Source organism: Heloderma suspectum, chromosome 10, assembly GCF_057233095.1.
Source record: "Heloderma suspectum isolate Gila_16-S chromosome 10, 16-S_ref, whole genome shotgun sequence".
Taxonomy (NCBI): Eukaryota; Metazoa; Chordata; class Lepidosauria; order Squamata; family Helodermatidae; genus Heloderma; species Heloderma suspectum.
Window position 1 is genome coordinate 18073296 of NC_139467.1, and position 17331 is coordinate 18090626.

The window sequence follows — 17331 nt, forward strand, 5'->3', positions numbered from 1 at the left end:
TGACCCCTATCTACCTCGGATGTATTCAGACATCCCCCGCTCTGATTCGGATCTGAATCTGAAGCGAGATTCGGATATCTGGATTGCCCATTTTTGGCGTTTTCCCATTGACTTCCATGGGAAAACACAAACGGTCATAATATTTTAAGTTTTTACGATACAGGCATGAGATTTGGAGATCCCTCCACCCCCTTGGAGAGGAAACCACCTGAAAAAATTGAGACAGTTTGGCCAAGAGCTTTTTGTGCTACATGGAGTTAAAATCTGATGTTTTCCACAGAAACTCTCAAAGCAAAGAGCTGTAACTTCACCCTGTTTCCACACATGCACAAGACACCTTGGCCTCTCCCAGCCCCCCTTGAGGGCATTGCACCCCCCAAAACCAAGGCAGTTTGGCCCACTGGCTTGTGTGCTAGGTGCAGGTGAAATCTGAGTTTTTCCAGGAAAACTCCCAGAGCAAGGAGCCGTAACTTCTCCCCACCTCTATCCCTGCCAACACCCCAAAAATGCCTCATATTGCACTGGATTGCTTTGCCACACAGTGGACTGTTATTGGAATAAGAAGGTAATTAATATAAATACTATGTGTCTCGTACTTTTTCAACACTGCCTTGAAATCTGGACATATAGTGTTGGTGGAACAACAACCAAGCACACACACACACACACACATGGACACAGACACACAAGAGTGAAAGAATAGGGATGTACAAAACTCATACCTGGCTCTGCGCCGGGCAATCCATGGGGGGGGAGGTGCTCCGTCCCTCCCCCCAGAATCCTCCCCAGCTGGCTCTGCTCCACGGCGACTCCGCAGAGCCGCCAGAGCCGCCCGCAGCTGGACATCCGGCCACTGGGCTGCACAGGGACACAAATGGCAGCGGCCATAGCTGCCGCCATTTGCGTCCGTGTCTTTAGCCTACGTAAATATATGCATAGCCTATCATGGCTAAAGAGACGGACGCAAATGGCGATGGCTACAGTGGCCACCATTTGCGTTCCTTCCTATTGCCGTGATAGGCTATGTATATATTTACGTAGCCTATCACAGCAAAAGGCTGCGCCATTTGCGTCCCTGCCCTGAGCCGTGATAGACTACATACATACTTACGTAGCCTATCACGGCTTGCCAGGGATGCAAATGGCTCCGCCGCTGGAGCCGCTGCCGGAGCCACTGCCGCTGCCGGAGCCACAGCCAGGTAGGCTCCGTTTCGCAGGGTTTTCGCGGGGTGGCGGGGCAGAATGAAGTGCATTCAGCCCCCCGAAATCCATGGCGGAACAAAGCCTCCCCGCCCCATCACCCCGCGAAAGGCGCACGAAACAGAGCACTTACCTGGTGCTGTTCACGCTGCTTTGTGAATGCTTCCCCATTTGTGAATGCTTTGTGAATGCTTCCCCAGTTTTGCCGTGATAGGCTACATAAATACTTACATAGTCTATCACGGCTAACGCAGGGATGCCATTTGCATCCCTGCGGAGGCTGTGATAGGCTACGTAAATATTTACGTAGCCTATCACAGCAAAAAAAGGGAACACAAATGGCGGCCGCCGTAGCCGCCTCCATTTGCATCCACAGGCTCCGCACGCCTGCGAATGCACCTGGCTGGCGGCTCCGCAGAGTTGCTGCGGAGCGGAGCCAGCCAGGTTAGGACTTTGGGGGGAGTTGCGGATCACCCCTTCAAAAAGGTAAGTGACTTTCACACATCCCTAGTAATAGTATACAATATACTATATATATGTCATATGAACCTTTATATAGTGTATATAAATGCATTGGTCCGGATCCAAAGAACCACACGCTGGGCCTGTATGCATGTCACAAGCCACGGCACACACCGTGGCTTGTCATGTCATGCAAATCCAGGCAGTGTGGATTATTTCAGGGTTAAAAAACCATAAGATAACCCTACAACAACCTGTTCTAGGGTTATCCAAGGGTTGTTTAACCCTCAAAGGGTTATCTGAGGGTTGTTTAACCTTCAAATAGCCCACACTGCCTGGATTCGCATGACATGACAAGCCACAGCATGTGGATGCTGCTGCTGGCATATTCAAAATGTCAGTCTACATGTAGCGTCATGGATTAATTAACCCACGGTGGCTTACTAACCAGGTCAATGAGTTCTACTTGTCCAAGCAGGCATTAGATTTCCATTCTTCAAATAGCAGTTCCTCAACACCTTGCCACATGGCCAGATATTAGGGGTGTATGGATTCCCCATTGTCTGTTCCGGTGGGGAATCCCTGGAGGGGGGAGGCGATCCGTTCCTCCCCCTGGAATCCTCCAGAGCGGCTCCGCTCCGATTCCAGGGGGCGGGGACTGGCTTGGGGGCCACACTTACCTCCCCCTCCTGCCAGCCAGAGCCATTTGCCTCCTCCCTGTCCCTGCCTATTGCCATGTCTTTAAAAAAAAAAAAGGCGATCGGGAGGATGTGCCCATAGACTTAGATGCAAATAAAGTCATGAATCTTGTGTCTAAGTCTATGTGCCCATAGGCTTATATGCAAGATTCATGGCTCTGTTTTGCATCTAGGTCTATGGGCACATCCTCCTGATTGCCATGTCTTAAAAAAAAAAAAAAAGCAATCAGCAGGGACAGGGAGGAGGTGAACGGCTCTGGATGGCAAGAAGCAGCCCGCTACTGTTCCACCTCCAGTCCTCCTGGAGCGGAGGTAAGTGGCCCCAATCCACTGCGGATTCCTGAGGCCAGATTCCAAAGAATCTGGCCTCATTTGAATCCACAGCGGATTTCTCTGACATCCCTACCAGATATTTTGGAATCTGAGAGGATTTTCAAAAGTTGCTTCTGTTATGGATTCTGTTATGGGCAGGGATATTGTTCAAAGCCAAAAAATAGGTCAGCAGTCCCATTAGGTGTCTTCTATTCCTGCAACTTGTATTTATTAGAGGCAAGCCTATGTAATGCCTTTTCTTTTGTGTGTGTGCAAATTTTACTTCTCCATCTTGCTCATTCTTTTATTCCCTCTTTCATTCCTAGACTGCAACCCTCCACATCCTTGTTTGAAAGAAGGCCCAGCAAAATCTGTTGGCCAGAGTTAGGGATGGCGGAAAATTCCGCCACGCACCCCAATGAGGATGGATTCTAAAGAATCTGCCCCCCCCCGAGTCCATGGCAGAATGGCACCACTCACCTCCACCTCCCTGAGGACCCATCCGGAGCTGGATCCTCCTCGCAGCAATCCTGTGGAGCCGCCGGCCGGCTCCAGAGTGCCAGTGATAAAGCCGCCATTGCCATATTGCTGACTGAGGGGGACTGTCTCCAGACGCAAATGGTATCCAGTACACCATTTGCGGCTGTAAACATCTTAGATTAAGGTCAATGCAGCCGTTAATGGCTGCGTTTAGCTTAAATCACGACCTTTATGGCTGCAAATGGCGTCTGCCACGCCATTTGCGTCCCTGTTTTTTCACGCGATAGGCTACGCATTTATATTTACATAGATATTTGCGTAGCTTATTGCGTGAAAAAACAGGGACACAAATGGCATAGTGGACACCATTTGCATCTGGATCCCTTCCTGCAGTGAGTGCTCAGCAATACGGCACAGCAATGGCAGCCATATCACTTGCTGTATGGAGCCGGCCAGCAGCTCCGCAGAATCACCATGGAGTAGAGCCGGCCAGCAAGGATTCCGGGGGGGAGGAATGGATTGGCTCCCCCCCGTGGACCCCCCCTCTGGACTGGCAGGTAGGGGATTCGTACATCCCCAGCCAGAGTGAATGGAGATTAAGGATTGCCTACAATGCTCGATTCAGTAGGAAGAAGCCAGAGCCGTTCATACCCATCAGTGTTGCTCCAGTACACAATGAAAGTGCACCCCAGAGTCATCTGCATCATTCTGGGAAGTTATGTGCCCCACCCCCTGACCCCACAGGAAGTTGTGCACCCCACCCTCTTACATCTTACAGGCCCTACCTATTCCAGACACAGATAGGGATGTTGGAGGAATCAATCCAGGGAGCTTTCATCTAGGGATGGACGAAAGGGACTTACCTGGTCCCGCAGCTTGCTTTGCGGTGGGGGGGGAGGCGCTTCGGTTCTCCCCCCCAAGTTCAGGCGAGGGGAGGGAGGCGCCCCGCCTCGCCCGGCCAAAATTCAGGCCGGGGGGAAGGCGCCCCATCCCTCGCCACAGAAATTCAGGCCGGGGAGGAGCGCCCCGTCTACCCAGCCACGAAAAAAAAAGTAAAGTAAAAAAAAAAAAAACCGTGATAGGCTACGTAACGATTTACGTAGCCTATCACGGCTAGATTTCCAAAGTCAGCCGTGATAGGCTATGTAAATCGTCACGTAGCCTATCACAGGTGACTTTGAAAAAACAAAAAAGTGCATACGCAAATGGCGGCGCCCATGGGGCACCGCCATTTGCGTTCCTTAGTTTGGCATGTCTAGTCTACGTAGACTACGGCAAAAATAAGGGAATGCTATTTGAATTGCCCTTATTTTCGCCATAGTCTATGTAAATCTTTACGTAGACTAGACGTGCCAAACTAAGGAACACAAATGGCGGCGCCCCATGGGTGCCACCATTTGCATACGCATTTTTTTTTTTTCAAAGTCACCCGTGATAGGCTACATGACGATTTACGTAGCCTATCACGGCTGACTTTGGAAATCTAGCCGTGATAGGCTACGTAAATCATTACGTAGCCTATCATGGGTGTGTTTTGTTTTGTTTTTACTTTCCTTTTTTATTTTGCAATGGCAGCAGCGGCGGCCAGTCAGAAGACCGGCCGCCGCCCATGCCGAAACACCGCCGAAACGCCGCCGCCAAGAGGGACATTCGCACGAGGTAAGTCCCATCCCGGGGGGGGCGGGGGGCTGGCGGAGAATTTCACCACCAATTTCGGGGAGCCGAATGCGTTGGCATTCGGCCTTCTGGAGATTCATGGAGAAATTCTCCGCCATCCCTACTTTCATCAGTTCGGCCCCCGAGACTTCAGCTTGTTTCCCTGTGAACTACCCTGACTCGATCTTCATCAAGTTGAGCCAGTTTACGGATTTTCAAAGGTTTTTTTAATTTGTGCAAAAAGAAATTTACATAAATTGCACTTGCAATTTGCATAAATTACACAAATGCTTGCTGAAATTTGCTTAAAATGCACAAATTGCAGCTGCGATTTGCTCAGATTTCTTTTTATGCATTTTTTAAAAATTGAAAAGTTCCCAGATGCGAGCCGAGTTGGGTGCTTAGTGGGAGTCTGTTGAGCCCAAAAAGGGCTGAACTTCACCGGGACAGACATGCCTAGACACAACCTGAGGAATTCCTGAGCATGTTGCTTCTGTAAAGGTTAGTGCCAATCCCTGGACCAGTTTCGGTGCCTTGTGATGATGTAGACTGTGGTGCTCGTTCTTAATTTGTGTGGGGTCCTGTGCCTTCTTAAATTCCAAGGTGGATTTTGAAAAGCAAAATTTAAAGGAAAAGCTGAAATTCAAAAGTATAAATGTAAGTATAGAAATGTTTGATATCTGCAAAATGTTTGTATTAGTGGATGGAGTCACCTTTTTCTAAAAGGTGGTAGGATCTTCTACTTCAAGGGATGAGGTTTCCATACTCTGAGGGTTAAGAGACCATCCTTACTCTCCACTCCAAAATGTTCCACAAATGTAAGGCATTTCAAATACAAATGCATCTCATATTCTCTTACTCACTAGGGATGTTGGAGAATTTCTCCACAGACTTCAGTGAGGCCGTATTCTAAAGAATCAAGCCCCCCTGAGCCCATGGCAGAATGGAGCAATCCCCCCCACCACACTGCGGAATCTTCCCGGGACAGAGCCTACCTGGCTCTGGCTCCGGCTCCAGGTCATCTTCCGGCCGCTGCCGGGCTGTGGCCGCAAATGGTGGCTGCCATAGCAGCCGCCATTTGCATCCCTGCAGAGGCCATGATAGGCTACGTATATATTTACGTAGCCTATCACGGCAAAAGGCAGAGACACAAATGGCGGCCGCTATGCCATTTATGCCCCTGCTCTTTGCCGTAATAGGCTATGTAAGTACCTATATAGCCTATCACGGCAAAAGAGAGGGACACAAATGATGTAGGCGTCCCTGCCTTTTGCCGTGATAGGCTACATTAGGGATGTTAGAGAATTCTGCCACGGATCCCAGGGGGGCCGAATTCCAATGAATTTGGCCCCCCGGAATCTGTGGCAGAATGGACCCCCCGCCCCTCCACCTCGCGAAAGCCCCGCGAAATGGAGCCTACCTGGCTGCGGCTGCGGATCCGGTGGTGGCGGCAGCAGCAGAGGCAGCGGCTCCAGCTGCTGCCGGGCTGGTGCGGACGCAAATGGCGTCCTGAGTAGGGGATGCCATTTGCGTCCCTGCTTTAGCCATCATAGACTACGTAAATATTTACGTAAATATTTATGTAGCCTATCACGGGCTACCATAGGGACGCAAATGTAGGGATGTACGAATTGTGTACCTTCCGTGCCACTTGACTTCCGCAGTTTGCGGTCAGTGCTCTGTACCGTCGTTCGCAAGCCCCCGGAATTCTCCTCTTTTTTTTTACGCTCCAAGAATTATAAGGAAAAATCCATACTGACAGCCATAATTCTGGTGCCCAACCATCTCTGTGAGTCTGCATAACTTCTGTAAGAAAGGCTATTTTTTGTAGACATTTACATATTTTTTCCCCCTGCCCTGAGACATGCCGCAATTACTTTCAGCCAAAACACTTCCTCCTCCTCGGGGCTTCCCAAAACAAGGTTGCCCTAGGTGTGCCTGAGCGATGCACTCTTCGTTTAAAGCAACGCTGTTTGAAAGAAAGAACCTTTCAAAATGACCATGCTGGTCTGGAGCCCTGCACGAGGTATTATTCCCCCTGCTAGGCTTTCTATTTCCACATCCAGCATTGTTGTTGACGTTGTGAGGCTAAAATGGAGAGAAGAACCAACTCTGTGCATGTCTACTCAGAAGTAAGTCTTATTGAGTTCAATGCAACTTGCTCCTACACATGTCAGCACCCCACTTGCCTCCAGCTCAGCTTTGTATTTCCACATCCAGCTCGCTAGCAAACCTGTTAGTTATCTCACTGGGTGACTTTGGGCTGGGCTCTAGCCACTACATCATACTTCTGTTATATGAAACTCATGAAAAAAAAGAGACAGTATAATAGAAAGTTCTTTCTAGGAATGTCAGAGAATTCTGCCACAGATCTCGGGGAGGCCAAATGCCAGCGTGGTCTGCCCCCCCGCCCCCCCCCCCGGGATGAGACTTACCTAGGGCGGATCTTCCTGGCGGCAGTGGCTCCGGCGACGGCTGCGGCGGCTCCAGCGGCGGTTCGGCACTGGCGGCTGCGGCGGCGGATCTTCCGACCGGCTGCCGCCGCTGCCATTTCCAGTTTAAAAAAAAAAAAAGACATGATAGGCTACGTAAATGTTTACATAGCCTATCACGGATGACTTAAAAAAAAAAACACGCATGTACGCCAAAAACACGCCGCCATTTGCGTTTCTTATTTTGGCACGTCTTAGTCTACGTCAAGATTTACGTAGACTAAGAAGGAGAAAATAAGGGGAACGCAAATAGCGTAGCTATTTGCATTCCCCCTTATTTTCGCTGTCTTAGTCTACGTAAATCTTTTTTGCGTACACGTGTTGTTGTTGTTGTTGTTGTTGTTTTAAGCCAGCCGTGATAGACTATGTAAACATTTACGTAGCCTATCATGGCTGACTGCAGGGATGCAAACGGCGGCGGCTACAGCCGCCACCATTTGTGTCCCTGCTAGCCAGCGGCCAGATGTCTGACTGCTGGCGGAGCCGGCCGGTGGCTCCGCAGAATCCCTGCAGAGCACAGCCAGCCAGCCAGGATTCTGGGGGGGGGGGAGGAACGGAGCGCCTCCCCCCACCACCATCAACATAATCCATGAAAGGTAAGTGACTTCCGTACATCCCTAGTTCTTTCTGAAGCAGTCACACTTCACTTGTACAAATGCAGCATGAAGGGAAAGATCAGCAACCTTCTCTTTGTTTGAATAAAAAACACACTCTGCACATGCTCAGGGAATGGACAAAATGAGGAATAAACATACCAGGGAATATGAAGAACTATATTCTTCCAGTGTGTGTGTGTGTGTGTGTGTGTGTGTGTGTGTGGAATCTCCCTCAATCCAGCTGTTCCCTGGAAACCCTCCCCCCCATTCACCCAAGGGTCTTCTGAGATAACTAACAGGAGGTCTGATAATGAACTGGATGTGGAAATACAAAGCTGAGCAGAGAGGAGAACCAACTCTGTGCATGTCTACTCAGAAGTAAGTCTTACTGAGTTCAATGCAACTTACTCCTACACATGTCAGCACCCCACTTGCCTCCAGCTCAGCTTTGTATTTCCACATCCAGCTCATTATCAAACCTGTTAGTTATCTCACTGGGTGACTTTGGGCTGGACTCTAACCACTACATCATACTTCTGTTATATGAAACTCATGAAGAAAAAGAGACAGTATAATGGAAAGTTCTTTCTGAAGCAGTCACACTTCACTTGTACAAATGCAGCATGAAGGGAAAGATCAGCAACCTTCTCTTTGTTTGAATAAAAAGCACACTCAGACTTACTTCTGAGTAGACATGCACAGTGTTGGTTCTCCTCTCCATTTTAGCCTCACCATGTCACCAACAAGGCTGGATGTGGAAGAAAGCCTAGCAGGGGGAATAATACTTGTGCAGGGCTCCAGACCGGTATGGTCATTTTAAAAGGTCCTTCCTTCCTTCCTTCCTTCCTTCCTTCCTTCCTTCCTTCCTTTCTTTCTTTCTAACAGTGTTGCTTTAAACAAAGAGTGCATCGCTCAGGCACACCTAGGGCAGCCTTGTTTTGGGAAGCCCCGAGGAGGAGGAAGTGTTTTGGCTGAAAGTAAACGGAGACGGAGGATTTCAACTGAAAAAGAACACCCACAAACAAGGCGGTGAGCACAATTCATTAAAAAAAAAAAACTTACCTATTTATTATCGGAATATACTACCTTGAGTTTTTATTTACGAAAATTTCACAACTCTGTGCGGATGACCAAAACAAAGCCGCATGACTGCTGGCTCCGCAGGACCTCGTGGTGCCGTTCCGCAGAGGATTCCGTGGCACAGACTGAAGGGAATTCGATCCCATTTCGGCCCGTGGCGGAATACTCAAACATCCCTACGCAAATGGCATCCCCTACTCAGGATGCCATTTGCATCCGCACCAGCCCGGCAGTGGCTGGAGGCCTCGCTGCGGGTTGGCCTGGACACGGAGCGGAGCCAGCTGGGCAGGATTCCGTGGGGGAGGAATGCATCGCCTCCCCCCACCTGCAGACCCTGGCGGAACCAGGTAAGCGGGGTTTCGTACACCCCTAGGCTACGTAGATACTTATGTAGCGTATCATGGCTTGGCAGGGATGCAAATTTGCAGCCGCAGCCCGGCAGTGGCCAGAAGTCCGGCTGCAGCCGGCCCCGGCCGGCAGCTCAGCAGAGTCGCCGTGGAGTGGAGCCAGCTGGGGAGGATTCTGGGGGAGGGACGGAGCACCTCCCCACCACTGCAGATGGCCCCAGCAGAATGGAGTAAGTGACTAGTACACCCCTATTACTCACAAAAAACATTCAGTATGACTGCGGAGGAGCGTGATGTTCCCACACTGTTGCTGGCTTCACACCAGTAGCTGCCAGAATTTGCTGAAAGCACAGATGGGATTATCAATGTTTCAGATGCAGAGTCCAGCTGTTGCCCATCATGGAACCACGTATAGGTGATATTTTGTGGGTTTGCCATTCCCACTTCACATGTCAGATTAACACAGATGCCTTCATGGATCTTCCCTGTTGGCTTTTGCTGAATTTTTATCTCCTTGGGGGCAACTGCAGGAAAAGAAAACAAAGATCACATGGAGACAACCTCACACCCCAGACGACTGCTGATAAGTGGAGCCACTGGGGGAATCTGCTGCATGCTGATTCCACTGGAGGAAAGCCAAGTTTAGTTGTCTAGATAGGAATCTCACTTATCATTCAGAGACATATGACTGATCCACTTGACAGCCCCGTTGCAAGCACCACCTTTCTTCTTGTACCACTGCTGGATGCTTATTGATTACATCAGGCTTTACTTCTAATACCACCAAAAACATACTCCAAAGTATTTTTGCCTCAGTTGGTCTTCTTGTGTAAGTTGTAACTGACAATGGCCCACAATTTCTACAATGTTCCAAGATTTTGTGAAACACAATGGTACCAAACATTTGAAATCCACAGTGTATCTTCTAGCCCCAAATGGGCTGATACTGCAAAAGGCTCTGCCTCCACCAACAGGGCATCATCGCCAAAGTCCTAAGTGAGACTATGCTACTTGTATTCAACTCCTGCACTTGGTGTGTGAACTGGTAGGGGAGATACATGGGCTCCATACTGGGGCCACATAGCTTGGATGGAACAGGAATGTGGAATAAATATGCGCACGCACACACACACACATACACACACACACAATCTCTGCCTCTTCCTGTGAACATGCTCTGTTTGCCAGTGATGGGTACTTCTGGACTTCCAGGTTGGGTAGTAAATTAAGGGCATTACTTACAGTGAACATCCAAAGTGACTGCTGGAGATGAAGTACAGCCAATATTGTTGCATGCTTCACATTTGTACGAAGTGTCTGCTTGTAGTGCTGCAGGGAAGGTCAATAGCTTTGAACCACTATACGTCATTTCAACTGTATGGAGATCTGACTTAAGCCATTTGTACCAATTGTCTTCAGGGTTACTTCTGCCCATATGACAGCGCAGCCTGACAAAGTCTCCTTCCATTATAGGCAGATCATTTAAAATGTGAACCTGGACTTCCTTGGGAGCATCTGGAAAATCAGATCAATAGGTCTCTTTGTGGAGGAAATAGATGATGACAATATCATAGTGAATGTGCGTATGGAAGAGAATAGGGGAATGTGCCTAAGAACCAGTCAAGAAAACCAGCTGTGGTGTGGGATGGAATGCACATAAATTCCTATTAGAAATGAGGATTATATGCATTCTCCGGTCTATATGAAATAATCAAAATAGTCCCAAAGTTACTATCTGCACTGCTGCTGGTCTTCACCAAACGTACTATGAGATTTTTTCTTATCTGTGCACACTTCCAAAGTCTAGACATTAATATGCACAGTGGCTGGGAAAAGGCCATTTTTCAGTGCTAGAGTGCATGTTATGCATGCAGAAAGGTTCAAGAGCAATTTTCAACATCTCAGTTTAATAGATCTTGGGTTAGCCAGGCTGAGAAATCCCTCTGCATAAGAGAACCATGCAGAGTTCTCTTATGAACAGATATGAATGGACCAGATGCAGATATGAATGGACCAGATGCAGGACTGACCCCATGCTATGCAAATAAATAGGAGGGGAGATTTTATAGGCAAGATAAAAGGATGGACTAAAATCTATCAATTTTGGTTTTGCCAAATTTGGCATTTTCCAGCCATGTTTGTTTTGGCCAATTTCCTCATCAATATATTATTCTACATCCTCTCCAAGATTCATATAGATTTTCCTGCACATTTTTCCTAAAATACACTTATTTGTATGCAATTTTCCCTATGGTATCATTTTTGCAAACAATTCTCCCTAATATAATTTTTATTTATTATTGCATTTATATCCCACCTCTTTTCCTCTTGCAAGGAACCCAAGGCGGCTTACATTATCCTCCTCCTCTCCATTTTATCCTCACAACAACAACCCTGTGAGGTAGGTTGGGCTGAGAGTGTGTGACTGGCCCAAAGTCACCCAGTGAGCTTCCATGGCCAAGTGGGGACTAGAACCCGGATCTCCCGGCTCCCAGTCCGTCACTCTTGCCACTACACCACACTGGCTCTCATAATGTGGGTTTGTATGTTATTTTCCCCCTTCATGGATCACTGCCTTGTTGTGGCGAAGGGGCTTGTGTAACTCAGTGAAGCCATAAGCTATGCCGTGCAGGGCCACCCAAGACGGACAGGTCATGGCAGAGAGTTCTGACAAAATGTGGTCCACTGGAGAAGGAAATGGCAACCCACTCCAGTATTCTTGCCAAGAAAACCCCATGGAACGTATCACAAGGCTAAAAGAGATGATGCCAGAAGATGAGCCCCTCAGGTCGGAAGGTGTCCAATATGCTACTGGGGAAGAGCAGAGGGTATTTCCAAGTAGCGCCAGAAAGAGTGAGGTGGCTGGGCCAAAGCCGAAAGGACACTCAGCTGTGGATGTGTCTGGTGGTGAAAAGAAAATCCGATGCTGTAAAGAACAATATTGTTTAGGAACCTGGAATGTCAGATCAATGAATCAAGGTAAGCTGGAGGTGGTCAAACATGAGATGGCAAGATTGAACATTGACATCTTGGGAATCAGCGAACTAAAATGGACAGGCATGGGTGAATTTAATTCAGGTGACCATCATATCTACTATTGTGGGCAAGAATCCCTTAGAAGAAATGGAGTAGCACTCATAGTCAACAAAAGGGTGGGAAAAGCAGTACTGGGGTACAATCTTAAAAATGATAGAATGATCTCAGTACGAATCCAAGGCAAACCATTCAACATTACAGTAATTCAAGTCTATGCCTCAACCACTGAGGCCGAAGAAGCTGAGGTTGATCGGTTCTATGAAGACCTACAACACCTTCTAGAACTAACACCAAAAAAAGATGTCCTCTTCATCATAGGGGATTGGAATGCTAAAGTAGGAAGTCAAGAAATCACCGGGATAACAGGCAGGCATGGCCTTGGTGTACAAAATGAAGCAGGACAAAAGCTAATAGAGTTTTGCCAAGAGAACATGCTGATCATAGCAAACACTTTTTTCCAACAGCACAAGAGGCGACTCTACACATGGACGTCACCAGATGGTCAATATCGAAATCAGATTGATTATGTCCTTTGCAGCCAAAGATGGAGAAGCTCCATACAGTCAGTAAAAACAAGACCTGGAGCTGACTGTGGCTCAGATCATGAGCTGCTTCTTGCAAAATTTCGGCTTAAATTGAAGAACGTCGGTAAAACCACTAAACCGTTCAGGTATGACTTAAATTATATCCCTGATGAATATACAGTGGAGGTGAGGAATAGATTTCAGGGATTAGACCTGATAGACAGAGTGCCTGAGGAACTATGGACGGAGGTCCGTAACATTGTTCAGGAGGCAGCAACGAAATCCATCCCAAAGAAAAAGAAATGCAAGAAAGCAAAGTGGCTGTCTGATGAGGCTCTACAAGTAGCTCACGAAAGAAGGGAAGCGAAAAGCAAGGGAGAAAGGGGAAGATATACCCAACTGAATGCAGAGTTCCAGAGAATAGCAAGGAGAGACAAGAAGGCCTTCTTAAATGAACAATGCAAAGAAATCGAAGAAAACAACAGAATGGGAAAGACTAGAGATCTCTTCAAGAAAATTGGAGATCTCAAGGGAACATTTTGTGCAAAGATGGGCATGATAAAGGACAAAGAAGGCAGGGACCTAACAGAAGCAGATGAGATTAAGAAGAGGTGGCAAGAATACACAGAAGAACTATACAGGAAAGATCTGAATGTCCCTGATAGCCATGATAGTGCGGTCACTGAACTTGAGCCGGACATCCTAGAGAGTGAAGTCAAGTGGGCCTTAGGAAGCATTAGTAACAACAAAGCTAGCGGAGATGACAGTATTCCAGCCGAGCTATTTAAAATCCTAAAAGATGATGCTGTTAAAGTGCTGCATTCAATATGCCAACAAATCTGGAACACTCAATAGTGGCCAGAAGACTGGAAAAGGTCAGTTTACATTCCAATTCCAAAGAAGGGCAACGCCAAAGAGTGTTCAAACTACCGCACAATTGCGCTCATTTCACATGCCAGCAAGGTGATGCTCAAAATCCTACAAGCTAGGCTTCAGCAGTATGCGAACCGAGAACTACCGGAAGTACAAGCTGGGTTTCGAAGAGGCAGAGGAACTAGAGATCAAATCGCCAACGTTCTCTGGATCATGGAGAAAGCAAGAGAATTCCAGAAAAACGTCTATTTCTGCTTCATTGACTACACTAAAGCCTTTGATTGTGTGGATCACAACAAACTGTGGCAAATTCTTAAAGTGATGGGAGTACCAGACCACCTTACCTGTCTCCTGAGAAACCTGTACGAGGGTCAAGAAGCAACAGTAAGATCCAGACATGGAACAACCGATTGGTTCAAAATTGGGAAAGGAGTACGACAAGGCTGCATATTGTCACCCTGCTTATTTAACTTATATGCAGAGTACATCATGAGAAATGCCGGGTTGGATGAATCAGAGGTCGGAATTAAGATTGCTGGGAGAATTATCAACAACCTCCGATATGCAGATGATACCACCCTAATGGCAGAAAACGAAGAGGATCTCAAGAGCCTCTTGTTGAGGGTGAAAGAGGAGAGTGCAAAAGCTGGTTTGAAACTCAACATTAAAAAAACGAAGATCATGGCATCTGGCCCCATCACTTCCTGGCATATCGAAGGGGAAGAAATGGAAGCAGTGACAGATTTTACTTTCTTGGGCTCCAAGATCACCGCAGACGGTGACTGTAGCCATGAAATTAAAAGACGCTTGCTCCTTGGGAGGAAAGCTATGGCCAACCTAGACAGCATAGTAAGAAGCAGAGACATCACCTTGCCGACAAAGGTCCGTCTAATCAAAGCTATGGTTTTCCCAGTAGTAATGTATGGCTGTGAGAGCTGTACTATCAGGAAGGCTGAGCGCCAAAGAATTGATGCTTTCGAACTGTGGTGCTGGAGAAGACTCTTACGAGTCCCCTGGACTGCAAGGAGGTCAAATCAGTCCATCCTAAGGAAATCAACCCTGAGTGCTCATTGGAAGGACAGATAATGAAGCTGAAGCTCCAATATTTTGGCCACCTAATGCGAAGAGAAAACTCCCTGGAAAAGACCCTGATGCTGGGAAAGACTGAAGGCCAAAGGAGAAGGGGACGGCAGAGGATGAGATGGCTAGATAGCATCACGGATGCAATGAATATGAACTTGAGCACGCTCCAGGAGAGAGTGCAGGACAGGAAGGCCTGGCGTGCTATGGTCCATGGGGTCACGAAGAGTCGGACACGACTGAACGACTGAACAACAACAACAACAATGTTATTTTCACTAACAGTGATAAGAGAAAGGTTGGCATGGTGGTTAGAGTGTTCGACTGGGACTTGGGAAATCTGGGCTCTAGTCCGCATTCAGGCATGAAGCTCCCTTGGGGCCAATCACTGATTCTCAGCCTATCCTACCTCACAGGGTTATTGTGAGGATAAAATGGAGGGGAGGAGGAGGACCATGTAAGCTGCCTTGGGTTTCTTGTAAGAAGGAACAAGGGGAAATATAAATGTAATAATAAATAATATCTGCATTTTAGTGTCATTTTTTCACTAGTATACACATTTTTCATCTGCTTGTTTGCTTGCTTGTTTGATGTGCTATATTTTTTGAAAGAAGACTGCATCACAAAAAGAACTGCGTCACAAAAAGAACTGCGTCACAACATTTGGGCGAGTGTGAATATCCAAGTATGACTGCATGTAGGTTTGCGTGTTAGTTTGGGAAGTGCAAATTAGGTAAGTTCACATTAAAATGCAAACATTCCACAAATTGCTCCCCCATCCCTTCTGGAAACATAGGCTGCCTAAAAGACAGAAGTGGGTGCACTCGAACCAAGCCTGTATTCCAGTGTTTTCCCATCTCAGAAACCAAACTGCAACAGAACGCTCACCAGCTTTAAGGCTGTAGCCTCTGTAATGATGTGGCTTATCACAGTTATTGTGTTTTGCTCACATCAGACATAAACTTCGTTGTGGTATAGTTAGGTGATTTTAAACTCTGGATTTAATGGTCTTAAGATCATAAGAACATAAGAAGTGCTGTGCTGAATCACACCAAGGTTCCATGCATTCTTGAGCAGCTGCCAAGGCCTATGCTAGGGTGGCCACTTAGGCAACACTGAAAAAGAGGAAATGCATCACCAAAAAAGAGGGCATTAATTTGCATAAGAACATAAGAAGAGCCATGCTGGATCAGACTGAGGGTCCATCTAGTCCAGCATTCTGTTCACATGGTGGCCAACCCATGGAAAACCCACAAGCAGCACATGAGCACAGCACCCTCCCACCCATGTTCCCCTGCAACTGGTGTACATAGGCATACTGCCTCTGGTACTGGAGGTAGCACATAGCCTTCAGGATGAGTAGCCTTCTCTTCTTAACTGAGCGCCACCCCCCAGCCCCTGTTTAGATGGCAATGTGCATTACTTCACTTACTTCAAAATGTGATAAGCCAGCCCTGCTGTGTTTGGGGGCCCTCCTGTTCATTCTGCTGAGTTGGACCATGGACCTTTGCCCCAAGGTCCTACTCTGATGGCACCACTCTCCAAAGTGCCTAGTTCCTTCCCCACTGCACACTCACATTTCACATCCAGAGTAGTCTGGGTTGTCTTTGTCCAACCTTTGCCACTCAGGGAGCAACGCAGCTTTTTCCCATGATCCCCCCTAGTTGGTTCAAAACTCAGCACAGTCTGGAGCATTCTGTTCTCAATGGTTGTGTTTTTTGAAGACAAACGATTCCCCTTTAAGTCACTGATAGTCAATGTTATTGACTCATTGCGGCAATCATAAGGCACCGAACAGATCACTTTAGTTGTCCTCCGTTCTCGGATTTCCGCAGGGATGATTTTAATATTGGGCTTTGGAGGCGACTCTGTTTCCAGAGAATGAAAGGAAAAATACCAGTCAGTGTTTGGGGGAGAGTGATAAAAGAAGCCATTGAATAAATGTGGGCCACTTCTGCTTGATTCTGCCCAGAAGCAAAAGCCTTGACCAAAAATCCAAAATGTCAGAGAGACCACACTGTGCAGACATGCCTTTTAGCAGCACTGTTTATACAGTGCCAGGTTTGAGGTGGGCAAGATGCTTTCTGTGGACTCACCTCCATTGATGTTGACACTGCCTGTTTGCTTGCCTTTCCCTCTGGGCCCCATCAGCACCAGCCATGAGAGAAGGACAAGTTATATGGAAGTTACTGCAGCTTGTCACTACTCACTGCTCATTCTTTCAGAGAGTACATGTGAACAGGCAGCACCAAGAAAACAGTGAAGCAGCAGGGCCAAGAAGCTTCTGGGACTGGCAGTGGGCCACTAAGTGGGGTGATTTCAATCTTGGGTTTTGGACGTGACCCTGTTTCCAGAGAATGAAAGGGGAAATACCAGAAGGTGTTTTGGGGAGAGTGAGAAGCCATTGAATAAATGTGGGCCTGTTCTGCTTGATTTGGCCCAGAACCAGAAGCCGTGACCAAAAAGTCAAAATGTCAGAGAGACCAGAATACTCT

General features: G+C 47.5%; 1 protein-coding gene across 1 annotated transcript in view; it reads right to left on the reverse strand.

Moving 5' to 3' along the window:
- Positions 1-17331, reverse strand: part of LOC146337851 (B-cell receptor CD22-like) — a 44749-nt gene that overhangs the window by 5028 nt on the left and 22390 nt on the right. Inside the window, exons 7-9 of the mRNA XM_084815354.1 lie at positions 16414-16704; positions 10566-10838; positions 9584-9847 (exon numbers count right to left, since the gene is read on the reverse strand). Of these exons, the coding sequence (XP_084671480.1) occupies positions 9584-9847; positions 10566-10838; positions 16414-16704 (828 nt within the window). The remainder of the gene's footprint in view (positions 1-9583; positions 9848-10565; positions 10839-16413; positions 16705-17331) is intronic.